Here is a 19,845-nt window from a genome sequence, read left to right as displayed (position 1 = left end):
CGTATTTACATATCTGCCCCTGTGCAAGAGAATCCTTATAGGTGTTCGAGTGTTCGAACCGTAATGCGCAAGAAATGGTATGTAAACCCCGTATTTACATATCTGCCACTGTGCAGGAGAATCCGTATAGGTGTTCTAGTGTTCGAACCGTAATGCGCAAGAAATGGTATGGAAACCCCGTATTTACATATCTGCCACTGTGCAGGAGAATCCGTATAGGTGTTCGAGTGTTAGAACCGTAATGCGCAAGAAATGGTATGTAAACCCCGTATTTACATATCTGCCACTGTGCAGAAAAATCCTTATAGGTGTTCGAGTGTTCGAACCGTAATGCGCAAGAAATGGTATGTAAACCCCGTATTTACATATCTGCCACTGTGCAGGAGAATCCGTATAGGTGTTCTAGTGTTCGAACCGTATTTTGCAAGAAATGGTACGGAAACCCCGTATTTACATATCTGCCACTGTGCAGGAGAATCCGTATAGGTGTTCGAGTGTTCGAACCGTAATGCGCAAGAAATGGTATGTAAACCCCGTATTTACATATCTGCCACTGTGCAGGAGAATCCGTATAGGTGTTCGAGTGTTCGAACCGTAATGCGCAAGAAATGGTATGTAAACCCCGTATTTACATATCTGCCACTGTGCAGGAGAATCCGTATAGGTGTTCGAGTGTTCGAACCGTATTGCGCAAGAAATGGTACGGAAACCCCGTATTTACATATCTGCCACTGTGCAGGAGAATCCGTATAGGTGTTCGAGTGTACGAACCGTAATGCGCAAGAAATGGTACGGAAACCCCGTATTTACATATCTGCCACTGTGCAGGAGAATCCGTATAGGTGTTCGAGTGTTCGAACCGTAATGCGCAAGAAATGGTATGTAAACCCCGTATTTACATATCTGCCACTGTGCAGGAGAATCCGTATAGGTGTTCGAGTGTTCGAACCGTATTGCGCAAGAAATGGTACGGAAACCCCGTATTTACATATCTGCCACTGTGCAGGAGAATCCGTATAGGTGTTCGAGTGTTCGAACCGTAATGCGCAAGAAATGGTACGGAAACCCCGTATTTACATATCTACCACTGTGCAGGAGAATCCGTATTCGTGTTCGAGTGTTCGAACCGTAATGCGCAAGAAATGGTATGTAAACCCCGAATTTACATATCTGCCACTGTGCAGGAGAATCCGTATAGGTGTTCGAGTGTTCGAACCGTATTGCGCAAGAAATGGTACGGAAACCCCGTATTTACATATCTGCCACTGTGCAAGAGAATCCGTATAGGTGTTCGAGTGTTCAAACCGTAATGCGCAAGAAATGGTATGTAAACCCCGTATTTACATATCTGCCACTGTGCAGGAGAATCCGTATAGGTGTTCGAGTGTTCGAACCGTATTGCGCAAGAAATGGTACGGAAACCCCGTATTTACATATCTGCCACTGTGCAGGAGAATCCGTATAGGTGTTCGAGTGTTAGGACCGTAATGCGCAAGAAATGGTATGTAAACCCCGTATTTACATATCTGCCACTGTGCAGGAGAATCCGTATAGGTGTTCGAGTGTTCGAACCGTATTGCGCAAGAAATGGTACGGAAACCCCGTATTTACATATCTGCCACTGTGCAGGACAATCCGTATAGGTGTTCGAGTGTTCGAACCGTAATGCGCAAGAAATGGTACGGAAACCCCGTATTTACATATCTGCCACTGTGCAGCAGAATCCGTATAGGTGTTCGAGTGTTCGAACCGTAATGCGCAAGAAATGGTATCTAAACCCCGTATTTACATATCTGCCACTGTGCAGGAGAATCCATATAGGTGTTCGATTGTTCGAACCGTAATGTGCAAGAAATGGTCCCGAAACCCCGTATTTACATATCTGCCACTATGCAGGATAATCCGTATAGGTGTTCGAGTGTTCGAACCGTAATGCGCAAGAAATGGTAGGGAAACCCCGTATTTACATATCTGCCACTGTGCAGGAGAATCCGTATAGGTGTTCGAGTGTTTGAACCGTAATGCGCAAGAAATGGTATGTAAACCCCGTATTTACATATCTACCACTGTGCAGGAGAATCCGTATAGCTGTTCGAGTGTTCGAACCGTATTGCGCAAGAAATGGTACGGAAACCCCGTATTTACATATCTGCCACTGTGCAGGAGAATCCGTATAGGTGTTCGAGTGTTCGAACCGTAATGCGCAAGAAATGGTACGGAAACCCCGTATTTACATATCTGCCACTGTGCAGGAGAATCCGTATAGGTGTTCGAGTGTTCGAAGCGTATTGCGCAAGAAATGGTATGTAAACCCCGTATTTACATATCTGCCACTGTGCAGGAGAATCCGTATAGGTGTTCGAGTGTTCGAACCGTATTGCACAAGAAATGGTACGGAAACCCCGTATTTACATATCTGCCACTGTGCAGGAGAATCCGTATAGGTGTTCGAGTGTTCGAACCGTAATGCGCAAGAAATGGTACGGAAACCCCGTATTTACATATCTGCCACTGTGCAGGAGAATCCGTATAGGTGTTCGAGTGTTCGAACCGTATTGCGCAAGAAATGGTATGTAAACCCCGTATTTACATATCTGCCACTGTGCAGGAGAATCCGTATAGGTGTTCGAGTGTTCGAACCGTATTGCGCAAGAAATGGTACGGAAACCCCGGATTTACATATCTGCCACAGTGCAGGAGAATCCGTATAGGTGTTCGAGTGTTCGAACCGTAATGCGCAAGAAATGGTATCTAAACCCCGTATTTACATATCTGCCACTGTGCAGGAGAATCCGTATAGGTGTTCGAGTGTTCGAACCGTATTGCGCAAGAAATGGTACGGAAACCCCGTATTTACATATCTGCCACTGTGCAGGAGAATCCGTATAGGTGTTCGAGTGTTCGAACCGTAATGCGCAAGAAATGGTATGTAAACCCCGTATTTACATATCTGCCACTGTGCAGGAGAATCCGTATAGGTGTTCGAGTGTTCGAACCGTAATGCGCAAGAAATGGTACGGAAACCCCGTATTTACATATCTGCCACTGTGCAGGAGAATCCGTATAGGTGTTCAAGTGTTAGAACCGTAATGCGCAAGAAATGGTATGTAAACCCCGTATTTACATATCTGCCACTGTGCAGGAGAATCCGTATAGGTGTTCGAGTGTTCGAACCGTATTGCGCAAGAAATGGTACGGAAACCCCGTATTTACATATCTGCCACTGTGCAGGACAATCCGTATAGGTGTTCGAGTGTTCGAACCGTAATGCGCAAGAAATGGTACGGAAACCCCGTATTTATATATCTGCCACTGTGCAGGGGAATCCGTATAGGTGTTCGAGTGTTCGAACCGTAATGCGCAAGAAATGGTATGTAAACCCCGTATTTACATATCTGCCACTGTGCAGGAGAATCCATATAGGTGTTCGAGTGTTCGAACCGTAATGTGCAAGAAATGGTCCCGAAACCCCGTATTTACATATCTGCCACTGTGCAGGAGAATCTGTATAGGTGTTCGAGTGTTCGAACCGTAATGCGCAAGAAATGGTATGTAAACCCCGTATTTACATATCTGCCACTGTGCAGGAGAATCCGTATCGGTGTTCGAGTGTTCGAACCGTAATGCGCAAGAAATGGTACGGAAACCCCGTATTTACATATCTACCACTGTGCAGGAGAATCCGTATAGGTGTTCGAGTGTTCGAACCGTAATGCGCAAGAAATGGTATCTAAACCCCGTATTTACATATCTGCCCCTGTGCTAGAGAATCCGTATAGGTGTTCGAGTGTTCGAACCGTAATGCGCAAGAAATGCACTACAAAAAAATTCACTTTTAGCAGCGTTTTTTATTGTAGCGGTCTGAAAAATGCTGCTATAGATGAGCTATTGTAGCTGTTATTGACCACAACTAAATATAAAATTTTTAGTAGCATTTTTTTCTTAAAACGTTGCTATATATATTTTTTTAGCAACGGTTTGACCTCAGGCGTTACAAAAACCAAGCAAAATGAAGCCGCCAAATAAAACGAAAATTTCGCGCCAAATCAGATTTTTTTTTCCGAAAATAACATATCAGAATTTCAATAAAAAAAAAAAAACAAAAACAAAAACCGTTCAACCATCCTTGATTACAATTTGTGCCCTAGTCTATCAACACTTCTCTCCTGCAAGTATCAGAGTCTTCGTTCATCCTCCATCGCGGCATACGTTGACGACATCAAGCTAGAGAACCACTGTGATTTCAAGGTTAGCCTCCTCTCTCTGTTTCTCCTTCTTTATCCCCTCTTTCTTCTGGTCTCTCAATTTCTGTCTCTACCCCTCTCTGTTTCTTCTACTGTTTTCGAACAAGATTGGGTCCATGGAATTCATTGTTAAGATGAGATACTTGCCATCCATGCATGGCTTCTAATATCTCCAAAACTTCTCTACTTTGAAGGATTTTAGAAACATCTTGAATGATTTTAGTTTGGGAAAATAATTTGGAAAATAGATTGATTAACATAATATGTATTTTGATTATGATATTCACACACACACACACATATTTGATCATCTATGAGCATCATATTTTAACCAATATAATTAATGAAGTGAATGGATTGTTGTTGATGATACACAGTAAAAGTTCCTGCTTGAGGAATCATTGTGTATGCCAGATATTTGATGAAATGCCACAATGGAGTAATAGTGCCTACCTTTTAGTTTATTTGTTTGTTCTGTTGTTCTGTTTTTTTTTTTTTTTGGGTTGACTTCCTGGGAATCATTCCAATTACAAAATTTATCTGTTTTTGAAATTTACTTCACATTGATCAAATCATCACATATTATAACACAGTAAAGTATAGGCAAACAATATCTGCCATTGATCAAATCATCACATATTATAACAAGATATAAGAAAACTTAGACTTACATTCCTGCAATGCGTGGCTGAAATAGAATCTCCCCTGTCTGAAATCGTTCTTTCGAAAGAGTAAACCAACCTTCTGCAACAACTTCAAATGACCCTTCTGTATCTTTAGATAGTTCAGCATCATAATCAAGAGCAACATAACATAGGTTCTATGAGTGCATTAAACCCAAACAAAATCAGGCAATATGTATAGTGTGTGATAAAGCAGGAAAGTATTGTACAATTACCAAAGTGAAGTCAAACATATGCAGAAAAGAAGTAATAAACATTATACTAGGGTTCAGTTGTTATTTTGTGGAGGACCCTCTGGCATGATCTTAACTGTTCAAGTGTGGAAAATCCACTTAAAAATCTTATTAGCAGGATTCATATACTTCAGTGAGGGGATTGAGCAAAACCCTCCCAGCATTTGAGACTCTGCTGCCAAAATATGTCCTCATCAAATCAAATTAACAGCTAGAAAATAGTTGGTGTTTTAGAAGGTTTTTGTGGTCTTATGAGCTGTCAAACTGGCTATTGGGGGACAAAATGAACTAATTATATCATCCAAAAAAGTTTATAAAAGCTAAAATCAGTAATTGAATATACCCAAAAGCACTAAGAAGTGAGATTTTCATGGATTAGCATTAGCTGTAAATGCAATATCTAATAGAGACCGGGGCTTTGAATTATCAATCGGCTTTCATCAATTAGACAATAAAAAAGGTTGTCCCTAGAAAGAGAGCTAACCATATGGGTGTCTTGCATAGACTTGAGGCTCCTAGAACTCATAGAGTTGTAGGCATCCCTTTTCTTAACTTTCAGTTGGGCAAGGGCAATACATTTCGATTGTAAAACCATACCATATCCCTGCCTGTTTGAAGAGCTACAGGAGAAAACATCCGGAGGAGGGAAGCTTACGGATGTCTACACATACGAAATCCCAAGTATAGAACAAAACCCTATGTTTCCAATATCACTTACTGCTATTTCTTCTTGGATTCTAGGGTGGAATTCATGACTTCTAGAGCCATCCAGCTGACTAGAACAATCAATTGGTGAATGTCACATTTACTCTACATGCTGACAAGCCAGCCACACTTTTGGCCAAACTTTTCCTCATTAATGAGAGGAAAGACAAATATCAGAGTCCATAGAGCAAAGGGCACTGTCAATACCTCTTTTAATGTGCGCACAGTGTACAGTGACTCAAAATGTATATTTTTCTACTGCATTTGTTCCCTAAGGAATCCTGTAAGCTTCAATGCTCCCATTCCCACAATTTTAACACCCACCTTGCACATGACTTGACCATGTAAAATTGCAGAATAGAATCCAAAACTTAGAAAATTGAGTCGCAGGTGACCATGCACAATTAGGAAAAGAGAAACTTAACAGAAATCATGTAATAGAGAATAAGAAAACATTAGTGAACACCTAGCCATTTTTTATGCATAAACAAAAAAAGAACAGAAAGAAAGAAATTAATGAGATTGCTGAAAAAAATTAAAGCAACGGGTAGAAAATGCATGATTTGTAAAATTGATGTAATAATGACAGCAGTGAAGGGAAAGTATAAGCATTCTGTGCAACTATAAGTAATCAATTGCATTTAGAAAGTTTCGTAAAGCTTAGGTCCACTTGCACTGTACAACTGCGGGAAATTGCTCAAATATTAAATTTGAAATTAAAATGAGATCCTATAGCTTTACTTGGAACAACAGAGGTCTGGTGGAAACCAATGTTAACAACAATTCCTGAAGTTCGTCTTGTTGCATACAAAGCTAAAGTTGCCTACACATGTATTACAATAATTGCATTAGGGGGTAAGAGAGAACAACAACAAAACAGTTTTATTGGTCATTCTATGCAGAAATAAACTAAGGAATCCAAGTTTGATGACCTGTTTTCTTTTCTACCTTATAAAAACCATCAAAATATGCGGAAAATAAAATACACAAATACTCTACCTGATTGATAGCACAAATAGTAGGGACATTCATGTCAAACAGAACTGAGGAAATGGTTTCTTTTAGCTTCCTTCTAGCTGCTTTAGCAGATTCTGTATCTAGAATAATACATTTAAAAATAAAATATATATTTAAAAAAAGAAAGAAAGAAGACAAATCAGAAAAATGGAAATGCTATTGTAGGAGTGAAGGGGGGGGGGAGGGAAGTAAGAAAAATAAAAAGTGTGATCAACCCCAATCATAAATCCATTTGCTCATCTACCATATCACCCAATCTCACAAAAGTTACACTGGAAGGGGGTAAATATAAGGAAAAGGATCATGCAGGTTCTTCTTCCTCATAAAGTGGTCAGCTGGATGCTAACATAAAGTTTAGTTATTATTAATCAACAGTCACGTATTACATGTTCCCATAAGTTTTGGTAATTATCAAGAAGCTATAAAAACCCAGTCGGTCCTATGCTTCCAAAATAAGCCAACCAAAATAAAATTATTGCATACCTGCAAGACCAAAATAAAATTTGAGCATATTCCCTTATCTAATTAGCTTGTTTCAATGGTTCTGAATTAGCCAATCATAGTATTGTCTTTAGGTTCACAACTGAACCTCATGCTTCTTTGACTAATGCATTCCTTCATTGCTTTTTTTTTTTTTTTTTTTCGAGAAAATTGTTGTCCATGAATTTAATGCATAGTATACTTGTAATGTTTTGCTCGCCTAATAATGTGATTTAAGGAAATTCAACATTCATGTATGCCCTTTTGTTTGTTGAATACAAAGACCATTAAAGAAGATTTATCATCAACATAAAAACTTTGAAATATTCCACCCTTTTAATTAGTTTAGCAACCATAAAGCAAATACCCAAACTAAGTCCTAAGTCCTATGAAATGGGGTCGGCATAGGAAAAAATCATAACTCATAAAAATTAAAATGTTACATAAATTGTGAAAATGAAATCCAAGAAAACAATAAAAATAAAATGAAACGTATAAATATAAAATAGTTCAATTTTAGGAAAAGATATATAAAGAAAGTCATATAAAAATAATTCTACTATGTGCACCTACCCTAAGTTGTGTAGTGTTTTTTATGTTAGTATAGATAACTTTTTATATAATATATTTGACTTTTTATTTTGTTTCATGGTACTTCAATTTAGTTAATTATCAATCAATGGATAAGAGTTGGATGAAGAAGAGTAGATTGTCAAGAGATTATGTGCAAGGGATTAAAGAATTTTTGGAGTTTGCTTCTCGCAATGTATCTAATGATGGAACAATTCCATGTCCATGTATGAAATGTGTGAATTCATACATGTTGACTGTAGAAGTTGTACATGATCACTTGGTATCCTATGGAATTAGTCCAGGTTATAATTGTTGGTATCATCACGGGGAAATTATGTCTGCAACGACTTCTAGTAGAACTAGTCAAAGCCATGTTGAAGAAATACGACCTGAGTATGGTGATATACGTGACATGTTACGGGACGTGTTTCCCATGCACACTCGAACTATGGATGAATATGCAAAAGAAAGTAATTTACCAGAACCATCTGATCAAGGTCCAAGCGTGCAACGAGCTCAAGAAGATCCTAATGAAGATGCACAAAAATTTTACGACTTACTCGAAGATGCTGAGAAGCATTTGTATGAAGGGTGCAAGAATTTTAGCAAGTTGTCAGCGATTGTGCATCTGTATCACTTGAAATGTCTTAATGGATGGAGCAACCACTCATTCACAATGTTGCTTCAAATTTTGAAAGATATGCTTCCTTCAGATGCAAATTTGCCGAAAGACTCTTATGATGCCAAGAAGATTATTAAAGATTTGGGTCTCGGTTATGAAAAGATTCACGCTTGTCCTAATGATTGTATGTTATTTTGGAAGGAACATGCAAATGATGAAGTGTGTCATTGTGGTGCTTCAAGGTGGGCAACAAATGAGAATGATTTGGAGCATAATATGAGTACTTCATCTAAAAAGAGAAAGAAAAAGGCTGCAAAAGTTTTACGGTGGTTTCCCTTGAAGCCTCGATTGCAGAGATTGTTCATGTCTTCAAAAACTGCTGCTTCTATGAAATGGCATGCTGAAGGTCGTACAAATGATGGCATAATGAGGCACCCTGCCGATTCCATAGCTTGGAAAACATTCGACTCTCAATATGTAGATTTTTCCTTTGATTCCCGCAATGTGAGGTTGGGGTTGGCATCTGATGGATTTAACCCTTACGGGAATATGAGTACTAGTTATAGTATATGGCCGGTCATATTGGTCCCATATAATTTGCCTCCATGGATGTGCATGAAAAGATCTTCTTTCATCCTATCATTACTTATTCCTGGTCCAAGCTCCCCTTCGAATGACATTGATGTGTATATGCAGCCTTTAGTTGAAGAATTGAAGGAATTATGGGATGTTGGAGTACAAACTTACGATATTTCTTCCAAAGAGAACTTTCAAATGCGTGCAGCTCTAATGTGGACTATAAATGACTTTCCCGCATATGGTGATTTGTCTGGTTGGAATACCAAGGGTGCTCTTGCATGTCCTTCTTGTAATTATGAGACTCATTCGCGATGGTTAAAACATGGAGGAAAATATTGTTTTATGGGCCATAGGCGTTTCTTGGATAAAGATCATAGATTTCGTAAAGACAGAGCATCATTTGATGGCAAACAAGAAACAGAACCAGCTCCCAATATGCTATCTGGCTTTGAGATCATGATGCAAACAGAAGACCTTGATTACAAATTTGGGAAGACAAAGGCAAATGAAAAAAACAAAAAAAGAAAGAAACAAGCGAATGATGATGAGATACAACCATGGAAGAAAAGAAGTATATTTTTTACATTGCCGTATTGGGCAAATCAAAAATTGCGTCACAATCTTGATGTGATGCATATAGAGAAAAATGTGATTGATAATGTATATGGAACATTATTGAATTTGGATGGGAAGACAAAGGATAACTTGAAGGCACGTCTTGACTTACAAGAGATGGGTATAAGACGCGAACTTCACCCACAAAAGATCAGTTCCAATAAGACATATTTGCCTCCAGCTTGTTTCTCAATGATTTTAAAAGAGAAAGATGACTTCTTGAAAGTTTTGAAAGGGGTAAAAGTCCCAGATGGTTATGCTTCAAATATTTCACGTTGTATCCAACTTAGACAACGTAAGATTATAGGTTTGAAGAGTCATGATGGTCACATTTTTATGCAACAACTTCTTCCTATCGCATTACGAGGTGCATTACCAAAAAAAGTTGCTTCACCTCTAATTGAGTTATCTTGTTTCTTTAGAGAACTGTGTTCCAAAGTATTGCAAGTGGAAGAGCTTGATCGACTTGCATCTCGAATTGTAGTGACTTTATGCAATTTGGAGATAATCTTCCCTCCTTCATTTTTTACTATAATGGTGCATTTAGTCGTCCATTTGGCCATTGAAGCTAAAATTGCTGGCCCAGTTCACTATAGATGGATGTATCCTATTGAGAGGTTAGGCATGACGACTTGTATTAATTTTGTTTTTAACTTATATCACATTGACATCCAAATTAATCGATCTATAATTAAATGGTTTTTCATGTAGGTATCTCCAACGACTAAAATCTTATGTTCGTAACAAAGCCCATCCAGAGGGCTCTATTGCAGAAGGATACATAGCTGAAGAGTGCTTAATATTTTGTTCACGGTATTTGGAATCTGTTGAAACCATATTCAATCGACCCTTAAGAAATGTTGAAGATTCTACAGGGGCAATAATGAATATTGAACTTGATCAAAAGTCATGGATACAAGCACATCGTTATGTGTTATTTAACAATGATGAAATTCAACCATTTCGGATGTAAGCAATATTTATGAGTTATGCTATATAGATAAGTTTGAGTTTCCCATTTTAATACTTCCAATAGTAACACAAGTTAGGTTTGTATATACAGAGAACACAAGGAGCATATAAAGAGACAAAGTCGTCCGCGTCGTCTAACTGATGAAGTTCTTAATAAGATGCATATGGAAAATTTTTGTGAATGGTTTCGATCATATGTAAGTATGTAGCTATTAAATAATACTATTATCATATACAACTTTTAGTGTAGGGATTAATGTAATCATTTTAATGGATACTATAATATATCAGGTTGTAGCTATGGATGACACAAGGAAGCAACAACTTACTGATGAAATCAAGTGGCTTGCTCAAGGCCCAAACACTGTAGCTAGACGATTCAAACGTTATGTTGTTAATGGTTTTAAGTTCCGAATTAAAAATTACGAGGAGGCCAAAAAAACTCAGAATAGTGGGGTTTGTGTCGCCACTGAAGGAGGCACCATGTATTATGGTGTTTTATTAGATATCATTGAGCTGAATTATTTTGACAAGTTGAAATATGTACTATTCAAATGCAATTGGGCTGATGTGAACACAGGCAGAGGCTACAAGATAGATGAATATGGTTTTAACCTTGTGAATTTTTCGCATTTGATACATACTGGAGAACGGTTAAATGATGAACCATTTGTCTTGTCATCTCAAGCTTCACAAGTTTATTATGTGGGAGATGTAAGGCATGAAAATTGGTTGGTTGTTGTTAAAACAAAAGCGAGAGATGTGTTTGATGTTGGTACTAGTGAATTGTGTGATGATGATGTTGACACTTACTATGATAACGAGCCGTATAATGTGATAGTTGAAGACACTCATGTGGATGCGAATGAAAACCTCAATTGGGCTAGAAATGATGCAGATGGAACGACAATCAATATACCACTTCCACTTGATAATCAACTGATTGATGAAGATGATTTAGATGAGGATGTTTAGTTGTTCAGTTGAACTAGTTTGATTTTAATTTATTTATTCTCATGTTAATCTTTGAAACATTATTTGATTTTGAATATAAATTTCAAATTTCTTAGTTTCATATATGTATGGCAACCCATGTTTTGCAAATTTTTTTTCTTTCTTTTTTGGATTTTTGTCTTGCTTTGAGGAAAAACTAGTTTCTAATGTCTATTTACTTAAGCAACAATTTTAGCCATAGGAACTCTTAAATAGGCATTTGAATGAAAATCTGAAATTAAACTCTGTTTAAACTCAACCATTTAGCAGCTGCTGAAAAAAGTGTTACTATCTTATGAATCACACAGATTCCTATTTGCAGTAACCCTGTTTAGAGATCTTATATTCCACTCGTCTTTATAATTCTTCTCTGTCTCATGTGTGAATGAGTTGAGCATGCATTTTCAATGATTTGGCTTCATTTTCTCCATGTTGATAGTGCTATGTTGATCTCTTATGCATTGTAGATACCGCTTGTCTTTCTTGTTATAGAATTCTGTGTGTGAATAAGAGTTGCATCAATTTTGTAAGAGTTGACAGCCTAAGCCAAACCATGTAAATTATCTGTTTTCTTCTTTATCATTGTGTTTGCATCAATTTTCTACTTTGTATCCGATTTGAAATTTGTGTGGGTTTGTCAGGACACTTGTCTTGTTGCCATTGAAGTATATTGTATGGGTTATTAATGAGGACATCTATATTTCTTCTAATAGATAACTGATTTTTTTTTTTAAATGTTTGTTGTTAAATATAGCTATTAAAAACGTGGACTGGAAAATCAGCATCTTGACATTCTTATTTTTATGCTCTCTCTGGTTTTAACTTTTAGTTTGCGAATGTAGGTATATCATATCTCAAGAAGGAAGAAGTCCACACCCGTCTAAGAGAGGTGAGTATAGTCATGTATGTCCGCACCTGTGGTTTGATTCCTAGATTGTAACAGTTGTCATACTTCAAAAAATCCACACCCTGAATAACACATCACAAAATATCAATTAATGAAGCTCATGGATAGATAATGTGGTAAAGTGGCAGAAATTTCATCTAAATTCATGAATTCTTGACTAATTTTAAGGCACATTTATCTTGGTATTTTTTTATTTATTATTATTGTTATTTTTTTTTTTCAGATTTGGAGGTAATTTGGTAACTTTCTTTTTAATTTAGAGAATGAACTATTTAGGTGGTTGTTTATGAGAATTATTGCGCCCTTCCCTTATTTGGAATACCTTCAAGTTCTTGTTTGTCTTTGAAATACTTGTTGGAATTTCTGGAAATTCTTAGTCTAGCAAGATAGTCTTATACTTCTATATAAAGTTAGCTTGCAGAGACAACGATACAAGTTTAGATAAAGAAATTTCTGGAAATTTCTCTTACATTTTTAGTGGTGGTGAGACTTCATTGAATCCTTCTAGATGAGATTCCTAGAAAATCTCAATGAGATTCAAAGGTTCTTCTTATATATTTAAATTCCAGAAAGCCTCTGCATAAATAACAACCACATCTATCTTTTCAGTCACCTTAACTGAGTCCGTAAAACCCTTAGACCTTGATCCAAACCCTAACCTTTATATTCTAACTCTAAGATTTCTCTGTTGTCCAGAAAATTCCAGATGCACCCTACAGCCCAGAAAATCCAGCAACTTATCTCCTTAAATTTCCAATTCAAAACGGCATCAAAGCTCAATCATTCTGACCACTATCTATGCTCAAATCCTCAATCCAATTTCCAAACCCTTGACCATTCCAAACCCATGACATTTAATTATAAGGCATCCTTAATCCACAGGTGCTAAGGAAAACACTTGACTTTTTCTTCTTCTTATATTTGATAAGATATCTCACAAACTAACCCAAGAGGCAAAAAGCTCTACATCATCATTTTCATGGTAGATTGATCCAGGTTGAACTCGACATGTATACATCCCACAAATCGAGTTGAATAAGTCAGAAGAGAGAAATTAGATTATGACAGCAGTATAGAACACTTCAGAAATAAAAACTAGATAATAATTTAATTGTGATCTAATTTATAATCCTTCAACACAATATTAGGAAATTAATTTTACCCAGCATCAGAATAAATTCCAAGCTTGAGGCCTTTATCATGTACATAGTCAGCCAGAGATTCCAATCCCAATGGAAAATTTTCTGATTCGGGGACTAGTTGACCCTGCAAGACCAATTTACAATGAAAATAAATTTATTGCATACCTGGCTTTAAAGTTCAGTTTCTACTATTTTTGAGCTTAACAATCAATATATTTATGTCAAAAGTGGCCTTTAGATCCAAAGTAAACATTACTATGTTTTAAAGAAAGAAACAATATTTTCCTAATAGACTGCAAGGTATATTGTTCAATTCTTTTTTTAGTCCAATGGTGATGGACACAATGAGAGGGTAGCTATTAAAGTGGGACTGACAATTCCAATCCCAAGTCTCCAGTACCACCACCAAAAGACTTTACCAATTAAACTAGATGGAAAACATGGCATAAATGTAGTAGGATTTAAATTGACCTCTGAATTTCGTTCTTCAGCCGAGCAGCAATCATCTGATTTGAAAAAACAATTATTTTGTATGAAACAGAACCAAGTTGTGAAGAGGAACAAAACAAATAGATCATGTGGATGAATACCTATGTTAACATAAACATAACCTAAATCAGCCAAACCAATTGTGATACGTGCATCAGCTTTCAAAGAGGAGAACATATGTTGGTATTTGTGACATTGAGTTTTTGAAAATATGATAAATGAAAGGACATATTTCTATTCACACATTCAAATTTTAATTACTTTTGACAGTCCATAGGGGCTTTTGCTTGGGCAATAATAAGTGGTTGGGTTCTCATGTGCAAGTTTTCAGGGGCCTCTGTTTTGTGTAAATAATGCCTCAACCCTCAAAGACCCTCAAATCAGAGACCCTCTGATATATAGAGTTACTGAAGTAGACAAAGAAAATAATCTTGTGAGGTGTATATGAGCTTTTCCTATGGCTTATGTTCTTTAATATCTTTTAGTATACTATGATAAATGCTCATTTAATTTGATTAATATCTTTGTTTCTGATTAATTATATCTATTATTTGTCTAGCAGATATGGCAAAGAAACGATTTAGAACTTGTAATATTGAGAATGAGTCACAGCACAAGCGATCAAATGCCTCTTCACAGCCTAACCAGCCAAAAAACCATTCACAACTTAACGCACCAAGTGGAATTTCACAACCTAGTCACTCAACTGGGTCTCCACAGCTGAACTTGCCAAATAGAACTTCACAACCTAGTCGTTCAAATGATTCTTTACAACTTAATCAGCCAAATGGAACTTCACAGCCTAGTCGATCAAATGGCTCTTCACACTCTAGTTGGTCACATCCCTCCTCACATGCTCCGTCACATGTTCCACATCCTCAACCTCAAGAATCAGAGATTAACCCTCAGTTTGAAGATGATTTAGATGAGGACTGGTTAAGGGAAGAAGAAATGCAACGTACAGGTATTATTATGTTTTTAGTTGAGGTACAAATTACAAGTCAATCTTCATTTCCATACTATATTTCATTGTTGTATTGTAATAGATGAATTGACCAAGCGAAACACGCGGGGAATTACACGTATGGTGGAAGTGTGGAATCTAACTCCAGAAGAACGCATTGTGCTCACCTTCAACAAGGATTTGCAGGTTGTTTCTACAGAGGGTGGTATATTCAGTCGCTTCATAGGCACCATTGCTAGGAAGCCACACTTATGCCCAATTAAGTACAAGAATTGGCATGAAGTGCCAGATCAGTATAAAGAAGATTGTTGGAATATCATCGAGGTAATTTTCTAACTACAAGTATTTTGTGATTATTCTACTATAAGAGAGATGGGTATATGCATGTGAAAAAGACAATCTTTCATACTATTATAGTTGAAGTAAAAAGCATAATATGAGAATTAGGCAAAGAAATTCACAAATGCAGTTTATATTATTGTATTGATAATTTTAAGAATGTTCATAACATGAAAAAACATACAATTGTAGTCCAAGTTTGCCATTCCTCAAGATGAGAGAAGGGATATGATTAGGCATCGAACATTGAAGTCAATGGGAGAAAAATGGAGAAATTGGAAATGTAGTTTAAAAGCAAAATACTATGATGAGACAAAGACAGCAGCACAGATAGTAGCTACTGCGCCTTTAACGGTTAACCGTGAGCACTATGCTGACCTTGTTGCGTATTGGTTTTCAAAAGAAGGACAGGTATGCATAGATGTATGTTTTCTATCAAATAATGCAATGTCATTATATCATTTTCTTTTTTAACCTACTGTTATGCATTTATGAGTGAAGGAGCTTAGTATGACCAATAAAGGAAGCCGGCAAGAGCAAACAAGTGCACATACAGGAGGATCTAAAACTTATGCACAACATGCATATGATATGGTATTTCAAACTTCATTTCTTGTTTTATATTTTGAATTTGGTCGGCACGTTGTATTATGATTTTATTCTCGTATGATATGATTGTTATATAGGAGCAAAAAGATAAGATTGCACTAGATCGAGCAAAATTATATATACCGCTTCATAAAAGGAAGGATGGGACACCGGTAAATGAAGCAGCAGCTGCAAAAATTGTATGTCCACTTAATAAGTTACATTTTCAAAATTCTAATGTGTTTGTGGCAAACAATCACTCTCGCTCTTTGCGTTCTTATTTTTTTTCCCCATTTATGCTATAGGAAAAACTAGAAGATTTGATGAGGTCACAACCAAGTAGCTCCGAAGGAAATGTTAGTGGACGGATATGTTGGTCACCAAATGATATTTATTCTCAAGTGATGGGTAAAGAGCGTCATGGTCGTGTTCGAGGTTTAGGATTTGGGCCCACTCCTTCCAAGCATGGCTTCATGTGTAATAGTGACTTAAGAATGGTTTCAGATGAGGAGAGAACGAGAGACAAAGAGGCCATAATTGAGTTGAAGGAACAAGTAAAAACTCAAGGTGATCAGCTGCAAACTCAAGGTATTCAGTTGCAAGCTCAAGATGCTGTAATAAACTCTTTAAAAGAGCAAGTAGCATTTTTGATGAGACAGAGACAGTGTTCTAGTGGTTTGCAGGTATAACTACAAGTAAACATATTTATTTAAATGATGTATTTATCATGTGTTATGCTTTTCTAAATTTATGCATACTCATTTAAACTTTATTGTATAAATTAGGCGACAGATGGCTCTAGTGGCATTCCGGACCAGGCTTCTCCACAAACACATCAGAGATCCTCTTTTGGGAATCATAAAATGCAACCTTTTAATCGGGGTAAGTCATCATTACAATACACATACATTGACACAAATTTAGAACCAATGTTAATGACTTCTCTACAAATAAATTGTTAGTTGGTTTGGAAAAAATTGGGATTTGATAGGATGACTTTCTACTTTGTTTCCTTTACTAGCATCCGTAAAAATACCAAACCAACCAGTGAAATAGAGAATTGGGCAATCGAACAAATTTGAATATCAACAATGGATCAAATTGTAATATACAATTAAAAAATAGACCCTTGGATGTTGCTATTGGTTGCTTGATTTAGTGGTTGTTACTAATGTTTGGCTTTATTGGTTGATTTAGTCCAAATGCCAACATGTTGGCATCTTATCTTTTATTTGGATATGTTTTAACATCCTAGCTTTGGAGTCTGCCCTCAGGATATATAAGGAAAGAGAGTCTTATATTCAAGGGCACATTGAAAAAATAGAGAGTATTACAGATAGCATGAGTAATAACTTCTTTTCATCTACAAAAAAAAGAACACTTGTCTGTAAGCGTCTTTCAATTGTAATGTTTATGTTTATGGTATATGAATAAAAGTCCATTTTCAAAAATGTTGTTCTTTCATAATATAATCCTCTTCTTGAGTGATACACTGACTATGAGAGATTGGGAGTAGGGTGAGGTAATGAGGCTATAGTGATTACCTATAGGCAAGAGACCACTTGGGAAAACAGAAGCTGAAAGCAACATCCAAACTTAAAAGACCTTGTAGTGTTCTGCATTACTGTATTTTTTCTTTTCATTTGTTGCTATTTTCTCTCTTAATGGCTGATCTATCTTAATATGTAAATATGATCTTCAACTTGAGTATAGTGATATTTTTCGATATGTAAACCATATACTTACCAAAAATATAAGACTTGTCGAGAATTATTTGTAGTCTAAATTTTCTTTATAGATTTTGAAATGGAAAATGATACTTATACTCATTCAATCATTTTTATTGCAGGAAATAAGACAATATGAAAGCATCAATCAATGGACGTCATTTCTCGATTTGAACATTTTTTATGGAGGTCTTTATAAAATGGCGTCATGAGTAATACTTTTGAGTACTATTGTCCTGTGACAAGTTTATATATACCTTTTAGATTATGGTGTGGGCTATTAGTTTGTTAGAATTATTGGATCTTTTTTGTATTACAGGCTTATGTAATGAACCTTTTAATTAAGGTGTTTTGGAAATTTTGGGATTATAAAAATGCAGATTCTTTTACCTTTTACAATTATTGAGTATTGAGCCATTAGAATAAAATAGTGTTTTTATAGATATATAATGTGAGCAGGGATAAGTGAGAGACAACCATTAATGGTTAGCAAATCATTGAAAATTTCAATCTGTATATTATTGGTAATTGATTTGTAAACATAGCATATAACCGCGGTTAATAACCGCCACTGCAAATAAAATTCAAAAAGAATTTTATGGTTATAGCGACGGTGTAAAACTGATGGAATAGAGTCAAAATATAGCAGCGGTTCAGAAAATGTCACAAAAGTGAAGGATATAGTAGCGGTCGACACGTCACTATAAAGTTAGCAAGTAATGAGTAAATTTAAGATATAGTGACATTTATAACTGTCACTACATCGGCCGTCGCAATAAAAATAACTATACCAGCGTTTGAGGAAAACGTCACTATAAGGATATCCCGACGGGGCTACTGCGGCGGTTTGGCCGTCGCTATTACAACCGCGGGTAAAGGTTTTCTAGTTTTTAGCGACGCTTTTTCCTGCTTTTAGGGCATTTTGGGCCGCTGCTAAAAGTGAATTTTTCTGTAGTGATGGTATGTAAACCCCGTATTTACATATCTGCCACTGTGCAGGAGAATCCGTATAGGTGTTCTAGTGTTCGAACCGTAATGCGCAAGAAATGGTACGGAAACCCCGTATTTACATATCTGCCACTGTGCAGGAGAATCCGTATAGGTGTTCGAGTGTTCGAACCGTAATGCGCAAGAAATGGTATGTAAACCCCGTATTTACATATCTGCCACTGTGCAGGAGAATCCTTATAGGTGTTCGAGTGTTCGAACCGTAATGCGCAGGAAATGGTATGTAAACCCCGTATTTACATATCTGCCACTGTGCAGGAGAATCCGTATAGCTGTTCGAGTGTTCGAACCGTATTGCGCAAGAAATGGTACGGAAACCCCGTATTTACATATCTGCCACTGTGCAGGAGAATCCGTATAGGTGTTCGAGTGTTCGAACCGTAATGCGCAAGAAATGGTACGGAAACCCCGTATTTACATATCTGCCACTGTGCAGGAGAATCCGTATAGGTGTTCGAGTGTTCGAACCGTAATGCGCAAGAAATGGTATGTAAACCCTGTATTTACATATCTGCCACTGTGCAGGAGAATCCGTATAGGTGTTCGAGTGTTCGAACCGTATTGCGCAAGAAATGGTACGGAAACCCCGTATTTACATATCTGCCACTGTGCAGGGGAATCCGTATAGGTGTTCGAGTGTTCGAACCGTAATGCACAAGAAATGGTATGTAAACCCCGTATTTACATATCTGCCACTGTGCAGGAGAATCCGTATAGGTGTTCGAGTGTTCGAACCGTATTGCGCAAGAAATGGTACGGAAACCCCGTATTTACATATCTGCCACTGTGCAGGGGAATCCGTATAGGTGTTCGAGTGTTCGAACCGTAATGCGCAAGAAATGGTACGGAAACCCCGTATTTACATATCTGCCACTGTGCAGGAGAATCCGTATAGGTGTTCGAGTGTTCGAACCGTAATGCGCAAGAAATGGTACGGAAACCCCGTATTTACATATCTGCCCCTG

The 19,845-nt window shown here is 37.1% G+C and overlaps 3 protein-coding genes across 3 annotated transcripts; 2 read left to right on the top strand and 1 right to left on the bottom strand.

The window, feature by feature from the left end:
- The first annotated feature begins 8,041 nt into the window (after positions 1-8,041).
- LOC145804371 (uncharacterized) lies at positions 8,042-11,698 on the top strand. Its single transcript, XM_082898054.1, has 4 exons — positions 8,042-10,368; positions 10,463-10,720; positions 10,815-10,920; positions 11,015-11,698. Exons 1-4 carry the CDS (start codon positions 8,042-8,044, stop codon positions 11,696-11,698), a joined length of 3,375 nt encoding a protein of 1,124 aa, XP_082754180.1.
- An 843-nt stretch (positions 11,699-12,541) lies between these two features.
- LOC145804370 (alpha-galactosidase 3-like) lies at positions 12,542-14,431 on the bottom strand. Its single transcript, XM_082898053.1, has 4 exons — positions 14,356-14,431; positions 14,141-14,271; positions 13,830-13,889; positions 12,542-12,685 (listed from the first exon to the last, which is right to left on the bottom strand). Exons 1-4 carry the CDS (start codon positions 14,429-14,431, stop codon positions 12,542-12,544), a joined length of 411 nt encoding a protein of 136 aa, XP_082754179.1.
- A 1,220-nt stretch (positions 14,432-15,651) lies between these two features.
- On the top strand, positions 15,652-16,450 carry LOC145804369 (uncharacterized). Its single transcript, XM_082898052.1, has 3 exons — positions 15,652-15,968; positions 16,059-16,151; positions 16,244-16,450. The coding sequence occupies exons 1-3, from the start codon at positions 15,786-15,788 to the stop codon at positions 16,448-16,450; spliced, it is 483 nt and encodes a 160-aa protein (XP_082754178.1). The 5' UTR covers positions 15,652-15,785.
- Positions 16,451-19,845: the final 3,395 nt, after the last annotated feature.

The sequence above is a fragment of the Camellia sinensis genome, chromosome 12 (assembly GCF_055761805.1).
Source record: "Camellia sinensis isolate YWXY chromosome 12, ASM5576180v1, whole genome shotgun sequence".
Classification (NCBI taxonomy): Eukaryota; Viridiplantae; Streptophyta; class Magnoliopsida; order Ericales; family Theaceae; genus Camellia; species Camellia sinensis.
Note: the sequence above shows the minus strand (reverse complement) of the source record. Positions and strands in the feature narration are given on the sequence as shown.